General features: G+C 43.8%; 1 protein-coding gene across 2 annotated transcripts in view; it reads right to left on the reverse strand.

Moving 5' to 3' along the window:
- TANGO6 (transport and golgi organization 6 homolog) overlaps positions 1-9,220 on the reverse strand; it is a 255,388-nt gene extending 246,168 nt beyond the window's left edge. Inside the window, exon 1 of one of the 2 annotated variants that reach the window (XM_060185257.1) lies at positions 9,046-9,220. In XM_060185257.1, the coding sequence (XP_060041240.1) occupies positions 9,046-9,142 (97 nt within the window). In that variant the 5' untranslated portion in view covers positions 9,143-9,220. The remainder of the gene's footprint in view (positions 1-9,045) is intronic. The other variant, XM_060185258.1, reaches the window with a different exon arrangement.
- Positions 9,221-12,349: the final 3,129 nt, after the last annotated feature.

Below are 12,349 nucleotides of genomic sequence, written 5' to 3' on the forward strand. Positions count from 1 at the left end.
CCAACAACAACAACAAAACAACAAGGGCAACAAAAGGGAATAAATAAAAGAAATTGCTAAAACATGAACTATTCCCAATTAGTCAATAAAAGAACAATATGAGTCATTAAAACATAACATACACCTGAAACTTTTATAACAGTAAAAAACACGTTTCTAGGTGGTAACCTAGGAGTGGTTTTTCTTTAATTATATATATTTTTCTCTACAGTGAGTATGTATTATCTCTTCACTTGAAAGGTTATTAAACAGCACGCCATACATGAGACTGTTTTTTAAAAATGTATTTCTGGGAGTCCGGCGGTAGCGCAGCGGGTTAAGCACACGTGCCACAAAGTGCAAGGACTGGCTAAGGATCCAGGTTTAAGCCCGGGCTCCCCACCTGCAGGGGAGTCGCTTCACAAGCAGTGAAGCAGGTCTGCAGGTGTCTATCTTCCTTTTCCCCTCTCTGTCTTCCCCTTCTCTCTACATTTCTCTCTGTCCTAACAATAACAACAATAACTACAACAACAATAAAAAAGGGCAACAAAAGGGAAAATAAATAAATAAATATTTTTTTTAAAAAAAGGTATTTCTTCTGATTTATCTATGAGAGAAAGAAGAGAAGAATAAGAGCAATGCCAGGAATTGAATTTAGGACCTCACGACTCAGACTGCAGTGCTTTATCCACTGCACCCCCTCAGAGCTGCAAGACCATTAAAAAAAATTCCAAAACCGGCAGGGGTAGATAGCATAATGGTTATGCAAACAGACTGTCATGCCTGAGACTTCAAAGTCCCAGGTTCAATCCCCTGCACCACTGTAAACCAGAGCTGAGCAGTGCTCTTGTAAAAAAAAAAAAAAATTCCCCAAACCAACTAGATGGAAGAATTAAGCTCATTTAATTCTCTCGCACTCTCATCTATATATATTTTGTTTTATTGGAGAAATGATGATGTTAGATATGACAGTTGTTATCTTTTTTTTCTTCTCTTCTCATTTTTTCCCCATTGGTGCTGGGAATCAAGCTCAGGGCTTCATACATGCAAGAAACAAACAAAAACAAAACCAATAACATTGCTCCTTAATAATAATGAGAATCAGATTAATAAGACTTTTCAGTACTTCTCTAGATCTGTCCAGGGCAAGTGTTCTTTCTGGAGGACTGACACGAATACCTGACTCTTCTGGCTGTGTACTTTACACAGGAGATATACCTAAAGTGGAAACGAGGACTGTCAGAGCTTAGTGCTTTAAGAGACTAAACAACTTCTAAGTGACTGCCTATAACTCTGTAAGATCTTTGAGTTCAAACAGGGAACACAAATTAAGAGAGTTAAAACAAAAACTATTAGCTCAGTTTTTCCAAACTCTTAATAAAGTAGTGTTCTCTGCCTTCTATTGGTAATAAAAATAAAATCTACCTGAAGATAAAAAACATTCTTTAAAGCAGCTGTTCTCAAAGTGTGGTGTAATGAATTCAGGTTTCAAAGGATATTTTCCAAAATTCTCTCAAGGAGTCTGCAAGGTCAAAACTACTTTCATATTAATACTAACACAAGGATTAGGAGATAGCTCAATGTCAGAGCAGAGGACTTGCATGCGATAGGCTCCAGTTCTGACACAATCATATGCCAAAAGTGAGTGGTGTCCTAGTGTGTTTGTTCCTTTCATTAAACTGAGTATGTCAGGCTGAGGAGATAGTATAGTGAATATGCAAAAAGACTTTCATACCTGAGGTACAAAAGGTTTCAGGTTCAATTCCTAGCACCACCATAAGCCAGAGCTGGGCAATGCTCCCCTTAAAAAAAGAAAATAAAGGGGCCAGGTGGTGGCACACCTGGCTGAGCGCACATGTTACAGTGCACAAGGACCCAGTTTGAGCCCCGTCCCCACCTGCAGAGGGAAAGTTTTAAGAGTGGTGAAGCAGGGCTGCAGGTGTCTCTCTGTCTCTCCCTCTCTATATCTGCCTCCCCTCTCAATTTCTGGTTGTTTCTATCCAATGAAAATAAAGATAATTTAAAAAATTAAAAATAAAAAAATAAATTTAAAAATTTAAAAAATAAATCTTTTTTTTTTAATAGAGAAGTATGGAGGGGCACAGAACTTATCTCATATAAACTTGTAAATCATTATTAAATCACTAATTTTAAAAAGAAAAATGATGGAGGTCAGGCGGTAGCACACCTGGTTATGTGCCCCATAATACTAAGCACAAGAACCCTTGCAAGGATGCAGTTTTGAGCCTCTGGCTCCCTACCACCAGGGAGGAATCTTCACAAGTGGCAAAACAAGTCTGCAGGTTTCTATTTCCCCACCCCTGTCAATTTCTCTGTCCTATCAAATAAAATGGAAAAAATGATCACTAGGAGCAGAGGATTTGTAGTGTTGGTACTGAGCCCTAGCAATAACCCTGAAGGGAAAAAAAATTTAAAAAGAAAAAATGGGGGGCTGGGTGGTAGCACATCGGGTTAAGCACACATGGTGCAAAATGCAAGGCCCAGTATAAGGATCTGGGTTAGAGCCCCCGGCTCCCCACCCTATCTTCACAAGCGGTGAAGCAGGTCTGCAGGTGTCTATCTTTCCCTCCCCCTCTGTCTTCCCCTCCTCTCTCGATTTCTCTCTGTCCTATCCAGCAACGATGACAACAACAACAAAGATAAACAACAAGGGCAACAAAAGGGAAAAAATGGCCTCCAGGAGCAGTGGATTCGTAGTGCAGGCACCAGGCACCAGTGATAACCCTGGAGGCAAAAAAGAAAGAAAGAAAGAAAGAAAGAAAGAAAGAAAGAAAGAAAGAAAGAAAGAAAGAAAGAAAGAAAGAAAGAAAGGGAGATGTAAATATGAAAACTCAGAAGTCTCCTAATAAAGAAGACATTAAGGAAATTTGCATTTTATGCAAATGTACAAAATGTGAAACAATGCTGATCTTCCCTCAAAGTTACTTTATTTTGCAAAGCATATTTTAATCAAAAATGTCATTGTTGCCTGAGGCTCTAGAGTCCCAGGTTCAATCCCACACACAACCAAAAGCCAGATCTGAGCAGTATTCTGGTAATAAAAATAAATCAATAGGGGGCAGGGCAGTAGTGGAGTGGGTTAAGCACACATGGCACAAAGCTCAAGGACCTGCATGAGGATCCCAGTTCTAGCCCCTGGGCTCCCCAGTTGCAGGAGAGGTCGCTTGATGGACACTGAAGCAGGTCTGCAGGTGTCTATCTTCTCTCCCCCTCTCTATCTCCCCCATCTCTCTCAATTTCTCTGTCCTATTCAACAACAACAGCAGTGGAAACAATAACAACAACAAGGGCGACAAAATGGGGAAAATGGCCTCCAGTGGATTCATAGTTCAGACACCGAGCCTCAGTGATAACCCTGGAGGCAAAAACATAAAATAATCAGTAAATAAATGTCACTGTTGAAGCCTGGGAGGTGGTACAGTAAATAAAATATTGGAATCTCAAGCCTGAGGTTGAGTTCAACCCCTGGCATTGTATGTGCCAAAGAAATGCTCTGCCCCAACACCACCACATAATAAATAAATAACAACTTTTTAAAAATACTTTTAAATGTCACTGTTAACATGTATGGGTTTTCAAATATATTTATAAGGTTTCCCTTAAAAGTCTTAATTTCTAATGTAGTAAGTATTTACACATATCAGCCTACATAAAAGTTCACAATCAGGGAGTTGGGCAGTAGCGCAGTGGGTTAAGCACAGGTGGCTCAAAGCACAAGGACCAGCAGAAGGATCCAGGTTCGAGCCCTGGCTTCCCACCTGCAGGGGAATTGCTTTACAAGGGTGAAGCAAGTCTGCAAGTGTGTATCTTTCTCTCACCCTCTGTCTTCCCCTCCTCTCTCCATTTCTTTCTCTCCTATCCAACAGCAATGTCATCAATAACAATAACTATAACAATAAAAAAACAAGGGCAACAAAAGGGAATAAATAAATATTAAAAAAAAATTTCTTGAGAAAAAAAATGTTCACAACCCCAGCTGAGGAGACAGCATAATGGTTATACAAAAGACTCTCATGCCTGTGGCTCTCCGTCCCAGGTTCAATCCCCAGAACAATCATAAACCAGAGCTGAGCAGTGCTCTCTGGTCCCTGTCTCTCACTTCTCTCTAATTAAAATAAATAAACATAATATCAAGGAAAATAAAAAGCTCACAATCCCTTTCAAATTCTGCTTAACACAATCCCTAGTGGTGGATATAGAAACAGTATACTTTTTTAAATTTATTTTTTGTTTTATGAGAGACTAGTTTACTCCTTCACAGGTAGTGCTGGGAACTGAAGGCACCCTCTACCAATCAGCCACTTCCCAGGCCCCAAGGTAACAGTTTTATCTGCCCTGTGATTAAGAATAGAAATGGAAGTCAGAAATATGGGCTTTGGCGAAGGCGCCACCATGTGAGCTGCTTGACATGATACCAACTTCATAAGAAGTTCAGCATGGCTGGACTCTTCAGGCCAACCTAAAACCATCCTGCCTTTTGCTATGAATTGGGCTTGGGATAAGCTCTGTGTGGTCTTAATAATATTTACCTATGGCCAAGCTCAGAGCCTGACCAATAACAAAAGTAATGATAAAACCTGCACTGCACTCTGTAAGATTGATCACAATGGAACAAGCAATATCAGTAATGCAGAATTTTTCAGGAGACTCCTAGAGGAAAAATTGTTTCCCCCTTTCTACACCACTTCCTTTAGTATTCTCCCTAAAATATAGAAAGATTGGTGCTTCCCACAGTGGAGGGGCCACCTTACATAACATAAATAATCCATTAATCTTAACCAATAACTTTCCATTAAAGTTATGGTTCCCGCCTAGATACAATGGGCCTTTTAATCTACCACTATGCCTCCACTTCCTTCACTTCCTTATACAGGAACAGTACATGAGAACCTAGGTCACATATTGAGCATACAAGAAAGATAGATTCCAGCTAGAGAACTTAACTTTATGAAGAGGCTGGCCAGGTCAGCACCACCTTGATGCCTTCTCAGTAAGGAACAAAACAAAACTCCTTGATCAAACAATGGAACAGATTTTATGAAAAATGGGCTGTTCAATTTGTTTAAGGCCCCTAGAAACATAACAAGCTTGAACTTTCTATGAACCACGGCTTCTGATGCATAGGGACAAGAAGATAGCATAAGCATACAGGTAGAATATTAATCTTAATCAATAGGACATTTGCCTAGCACATTGGTACAGGAATAACAAAAGACATAGAAACTATGATGTGATCTCTAGGAAGAAAAGTGCCCCTGGAATGTGAATGTTCCACAAAGCAGGAGGTGTTCCCTACCTGTGCTGTTCTTACTTGGTGATTTATGTATTAGTGACCAAAGCTTTGGTGATTTTTGTATTAATAATCTATACCTTGGTGATTTTTGTTTTAATGATCTAAGTCTTATGAGACTATAAAAATAAAGCTCTGCCTGAACACAGCGGAGATGTCTCTCTCCTGCTCCAGAAGCAGTTGACGTGTCTCTCATTCTTCCTCATCTGCGCTGACACCACTCCTCTTTCAGGATACCCTAATAACCTGCTGGGGCTGGCCCCCAGCAGGGCTTTGTAGAGAAAGGGGAGGGTTCCTGCTGTCTTAGGGTTTAAGAAAGCAAAAAACCAATTGGGTCATGGGCACCTTGGGATATACCTAAAATAGACCTACTAGCATTTTCCAAAATGGAGACCCCAAATCTTCATACACAGTATTCTTACCTTTAGGTTCACGATTAATCAACAAATTTCTCTGCTTTCTATCTTAACTCTTTTTCAGTCACCAGGTTCCAGATGCTACCATGATGCCAACTGGACTTGCCAGTTGTGTCCTGGAGCCCCACCTCCCCAGATCCCTGCCCCACTATGAAAAGAGAGAGACGGGCTGGGAGTATGGATTGACCTGTCAATGCCCATGTTCAGCGGGGAAGCAATTACCGAAGCCAGAAGGTGGAATTACCTTCCACCTTCTGCTCCCCATAATGCCCCTGGGTCCATACTTCCAGAGGGTTAAAGAATAAGAAAGCTATCAGGGGAGGGAATGGGATATGGAGTTCCAGTGGCGGGAATTGTATGGAATTGTGCCCTTCTTATCCTACGGTCTTATCAGTGTTTCCATTTTATAAATAAAAACTTAAAAAAAAATTTTTTTTAGAAAGCAGTGGAAGTCAGGGGAAGAGAAATGGCTAAGATAGTAGAACTTGTGATAACTCAAAAATTAAAGACTCTTAGTATCTCCCTCCCTTTCTGTCTATGCAACTCCCATCTAGACTTAATTTCTCTTCCTCCTATGCCCTTCCACAGTCCAACACCTGGAAAACTCTTGTATCCAGCTGCTATCTACACCATGCACTGACCACTAGTATTATTTAACCATGTTAAATATCATCTGGTCTAAATGTATAGTACCATCTTCCCAAACAAGATGCTTGAGGGCACAAGTTACATATTTTTGTATTTCCAATAGCAATATGGATAGAGTACTACATACAATTACTGTTCAGTAAATGTTACCTCAAAGGTAGTCAATTTAAAGACAAAGAATCAGGGGGCAGATCGTAGTGTCCCTTGGCTGAACATACATTACATTGCAAAAGGAACCAGGTTCAAGTCCCCAGTCCCCACCTGCAGGGGACAAGTTCCAAGAACAATGAAGCAGTACTGCAGCTGTCTCTCTTTCTTCTTCTCCATCTCCTCTCCCCCATTTAATTTCTCTCTGCCCTATCAAATAAATTAAAATTCAAAAAAAAGTCAGCTCAAGAAAAATTTAATATAGCAGATATAATTTTAGTCAATAATTTCATCCTGTCTTTTCAACATCCTCTACCCCTCAGGGACATCTAATACTTAGTATGGATATATAATTTTAAACTCTCTTAGCAGGTGATAAGATAGAAAGCAGCAGGCAAATTCACATAATAGATAACAAATTATATGTGGAAAATAATACCTTACAACACTACTTACTCTTTTTCAGACAGGAATGCTTGTATAATTGTAAATGAGTTCATATATATATATATATATATATATATATATAATTTCACCTGGTGCCCTGAAATTTAGGGAGTGTCTAATATTTTTCATGCCTGAGGCATCAAAGATCCTACATCCAATTAACAGAAACACCAAAAGCCAGTGCCGAATAGTGCTCTGGTTAAAAATAATTAATTAATAATAACACACACACACAGGTCTTTCCTCTGTTTTGTGGCAGATGATTACTTCTAGACTTCTTGGTTACTTAAAACTTGTTCTGTCAAATTCTAGACTGCTGCAATTGGAAGTGGCAAGTGACCTCTCTACTAGCAAGTTAAAACTGTAGTTTAATATTTAATTCTTCATTTGGGGCAGTACATCATAGTTGACATAGTGGAGGAGACCTAAGTACAGACTCTAGCTCTGCTTGTTACTAAGCTGATTATGGGTAATTCCCAATATGCCTGCATTTTCACTCCATCAGTAAAATGGAATATACATGATTCCTATCTGTTGTGAGGATAAAATGATAAATACATAAACAGTATACTATAGGGACTGATACCTAGTAAGCACTCAATTATTACTAATAACTTCCTTTCAGGGGTGTAGAGTGGTGGCACAACTGGTTAAATGCATATAGTACTAAACTCAAGGACCTGTGCAGGGATCCTGGTTCAAGCCCCAGGCTGCAGTGTACACCAACAGTGTAGCAGGTCTGAAGGTGTCTATCTTTCTCTGCCATGCTCCATCTCCCCCTCTTCTCTGAATCTTTCTGTCCAATCTAGTAAAATGGAAAAAAATGGCCACCAGGAGCCATGGATTTGTAGTGCCAGCCAGAGCCCCAGCGATAACCCTGGAGATAGTAGTAACAATAATAACGATGATGATGATGATGATGGGGTGAAGGGTAGATAGCATAATGGTTATGCAAACAGACTCTCATGCCTGAGGCTCCAGAGTCAGGTTCAATCCCCTGCACCACCATAAGCCAGAGCTGAACAGTGCTCTGGTTAAAAAAAAGTATATATATATATATATATATATATATATATATATATATATATATATATATATATATATATATATGTAAAAACAACTTTCATTTTCCCCAGGTATGTTTGGAAGGTGTAGTGCAACTTAGGGATGAAAAGATCTCTCGAAATTTGAGAGTAGAAACAGCACCTTCATCCTTACTTTACGCATCCTACAAACCCTTTCCTCCAAAATATACAGTCTAAATAATTAATACCAGAGCTCTTGGCCAGAGAGGTGATGCAGTGGCTAGAGTCCAACTTAGAAGTATGAGTTCCAGCCCTGGCATTGCAATATGCCACAGTGATGCTCTGGTTCTTTCCTCCTTCAAATTATAAACAGGAATTTTTTTTTTAGTCCCTTCTCAACATACTAGATAACATCAGAGACTCCATAGTTTGTTCAATAGACTTTGGTTCTAGGACCGTATTTTTTGACCACGTGATGTTGTACAAGTTACTTAATTTGTTCAGCAGTTAGTCTTGGCTATAATAAGGCGTTGTCAGACCACTCTGCAGGTCCCCTTCAGACTCTAAATTGAAATGATCTTGCCAACTCATCAGGAAAGATTACAAGGGACTGTAGGTCCTTCCCAAACTGTAAATCCCTAAATTCTCTTCCCAAATCCAGCTCAATCGTCACTGCTTCGTTTTTCTCTGGTCTCTAGCATTTTGTACAAATCTCCAGTTCCCACTTTATACCCTGAGTACTCCAGGGACCTCACTTCATACATCTCTGCAGAGCCTGCCCTCGGAATATATTTCCTCAGCCCCTGCCTTGATGAGCGGCACTGAGGATTCTTGCACAGCGACCGGCACTAGGGTTTGCTCAAGAGACGCTGTTTAGTAACAGCAGATTAAAAGGATCCCATCCCCTCAACAGTAAATGAAAAATGAGCACGCAAAACCCAAAGCTCCCACGAGGGTCCCGGGGAGAACCTGGGCTGGGGGTGGGGGGAGAGAGCACAGGGAGGGCAGCCCTGGAAGATTGGCGACCCTTAGAGTCCCTGCTGCAGCCCAGCGCCGAGATCCATCCTCTCACCTCCCGGGCTCAGCAGCAATTTCAACGCTTCCAAAATCCTCTCCAGACCGCACGTTTCCAGTGCTTTGCTGCCCATGGTGGGGCTGGGGGCCGCCATGACTGGAACGCGCCACTTGTGACCTGCTCAACTACCTCGGGAGGGTTGGCCTTGCCGCCATGTTGAGTGTGGCGGAAGGTGCTCGCGGCCTGGGGGCGGGGCCTGCATGCGAGGTCTCCTCCCTCTTTGCAAAATACTCTCCCCCGCCCGCGGCGTTTACTCCTCAGGAAGATCACGAAACAGTTCACCCAAAGTGCCTACGTGCTCTGTTTACTGCAAGTGGGGAAACCTCGGAAAGGAGTGGATGTGAGCGACTTGCGCTGCACTGAGAATGTGTGCGGTGTAAAAAACTGCGAGCGGCCAGGAGAACATGTCTGCGGGCTGATGTGGAGCGAAAATAATATTCATAATAATAATGTATGGGGCTCTGAGGAACGAAGGCTGGGTCTCTTGTATGCGCCATACTGCTGACTGACCTCCCTGACTCAATTTTTTTTTAATTTATTTATTTAGAGAGAGGAAAGTGGAGAAGAGACACTTCAGCAGCCCTCTACCATCCGGAGCTCGCCGGGTGTTGTCTGTGGTGTCAGGGCCTCGGGCTGGGCAAGAAGCTCTACCCTGCGTGCTGTCTGGATCTGAATGGCAGCTCCAGAGGCAGCTTCATGGGGGGAGCTGCGCACCCAGAAAGAGCCTAGAACTGGGCGGCGGGCGACAGGCTTGGCGGCTTCTAGCTGGACGCTGGAGAATGGGGTCTGGCCGAGGAAACAGGGGACACGAAGCTGGGACCCGGCTCTCCAGGCTGGGGTGGGGGTGGCTGCAGCCAGAGAGCCAGCTGTGGGCGTGGGCTTGGGCTGGGTGGCTGGGGAGGAGCTGCGGGAGTGGTGGCTCACTGTCAAGAAGGGGCGGCGGGGTGGGGGTGGGGGTTCCCTGATTGAAGGTCTCACTCAGTCTCACAGGGCAGGGGAACCCCCGGGTATGGAGCTGTGGTAGGCAAAAGTCAGTTTGTAAGGGACTGTTTGGCTTTGCAAGGTGGCACAGTGAACTGGTCGGAGGTGGTTTATTTCTGATAGGACGGCATGGTTCAGCTGGGAGCCAGGACAGTGTCCAGGGTGAGGAGTAGTGGGGATGGAGTGGTACAACACTTGGGACTTTCATCATCAACCCAAATTCCCTGCTCTTGGTAATGTCTGGAAAATCCTCCTCTCCTTGGCCTGGACTTGAAGTGGCAAGATCTGGGAGACACTGCCAAAAGGGTGGGGGGGGGGGGAAGCTTGCAAGCAGTAGAGCATGCAGACACGTCCCTCCCACAAGGGCCAGTAAAGTGGGGGAGTCGACCCCGTGTGGCCAGGACTGTGACTGGCACCTGGAACCAGAGTGCTGCCCCCTAGGGGGCGTGGCTGGCTGGGATCTGAATGTGGTGCCTAAAGAATGGGGATATGTGATCTAAAAGAGAATCCTGACAGGGAAGGGGGGAGGGGATGGGAGCCCCCCCAAAAGGTCAGTCTCCAGTTCATATTTCAGATCCTACCTAGAGATGCCCAACCTAGTTCCAGCCCCCCAAGACTAACCAAGAGCTGGGAATGGGACTAAAGGCAGAGAGTTTTTAGCCAGCCACCTGCCTGCCCCACTCCAGTCATACCTAGGAGTTCCCCTTCCAGGGATGTCTAAGTTCTTGGGAAATGAGGGCTGGGAGATAGCTCACCTTATAGAGTACACACTTGACTACGGTGGAGGGCCTATAATGGAACCCTCAGCTACCACATGGGAGCACCATATAAAGAGGAAGCCTCACTAGCAGTAGAGCAGTTTGGTAGTCTCTCTCTCTCTCTCTCTCTCTCTCTCTCTCTCTCTCTCCCTGGTTTTCTCTAAGACTAAAGGGGAGAAGAACTCTTCCCAAAGTGATGGAATTGTGCCAGGTTCCAAGCCCCAGTGATGATCTAGGGAGGGAGGGTATCTTGGGAAATGAAAGGAGTCCTGATGTCCCAGAGTTGGTTTTTGGTTGTGTGTTTATTTGTTTTTTTATCGCTGGGCTCAGTGCCTGCACAAGTCCACTGTTCTTGATGCCCCCCCATCCCCTAAGAGGTGAGAGGGAGAGAAAGACAGGAGAAATACCACATCACTGCTCCACCTAACCCCCTGCAGGCAATCCCATGTTATGATCCAGAGCTCAAACCCAGGTCCTTGTGCTAAGGCACATGTGCACTCTAGCAGGTGAAGCACCAGCCATTTCTCCCCACCCAGTCTGGATGGCTAGGTGTTGTCCTTAACTGCTTGGGGTGGGAGAGGGGAGGCTAGGTCCAGGAGGGACCTGATGGAGGCTGACTTCATTAGATGGAGCAGCAGCTCTGTGGACACCGAGTCATCAAAGGGGGTGGGGAGAGAGTGGTCTGGACACCACTAGCCCAGATTCTCCTTCCTCTCTCCTCCTGCTTTCTGGAGATAACATATGGGGTCCTCAGAACAGAGCACCCTCCTTGACCTCTCAGACTGTACATCTCTTAGTCCAGGTCCAGGACAGGTCTGGCCCACCCTTGCCTGGCAGCTTTGTCATCTGCAGGGTAGATAAAAGGTACCAATTAGAGCAGCCCTAGGGCGGCAGATTATCCCAAGCTGTTGGCAGCCATTACAAAGGGATGTGCTATTTCTACCAGTGAAACCCTCACAGGTTAGGCAGCTACCACTATGGTTTGCTGCCTGTCTACATCTCAGGTAGAGGTTGGTGAAAATGAGCCTATCGTTTCTTTCCCCATGCCCCCCCCCCCCCCCCCGGTTCTATGCATGGACTCCCTTGGAATCTGTAGATACAAGTTTGCGGGCTCTGCACTAACACTACCTTCTAGGACCATATGCCACTTCTAAAATCAGATGCTTCATCTTCTATGTCCTATAGGGAGTTCTGACCTGAATCTTCTCCTCTAAGTGGTCTATATGAGTTTTCAGGGTAGATTTTGAAGTGTTTCTTTTCTTTCCTTTTTCTTTTTCTTTCTTTCTTTCTTTTTTTTTTTTTTTTTTTTTTTTTACCAGAGCAGTGTTCAGCTCTGGCTTATGGTGGTGCTGAGGATTGAACCTGGGACTTAGAAGCCTCAGGCATGAGAGCCTCTTTGCATAACCAGTATGCTATCTCCCCTGCCCTTGGAATGTTTCTAGAGGCTTGGGGGCACGACCTCTAAAGCCTTTGGGAAGCATGGGGACTATCTTGGGCAAAGAGCAAACTTTCTGGGAAATCCTACAGCAGCCCTTCTCAGTGCTGGGTAAGCAGTTGTTTTT

Source organism: Erinaceus europaeus, chromosome 2 (assembly GCF_950295315.1).
Source record: "Erinaceus europaeus chromosome 2, mEriEur2.1, whole genome shotgun sequence".
NCBI classification, from domain to species: Eukaryota; Metazoa; Chordata; class Mammalia; order Eulipotyphla; family Erinaceidae; genus Erinaceus; species Erinaceus europaeus.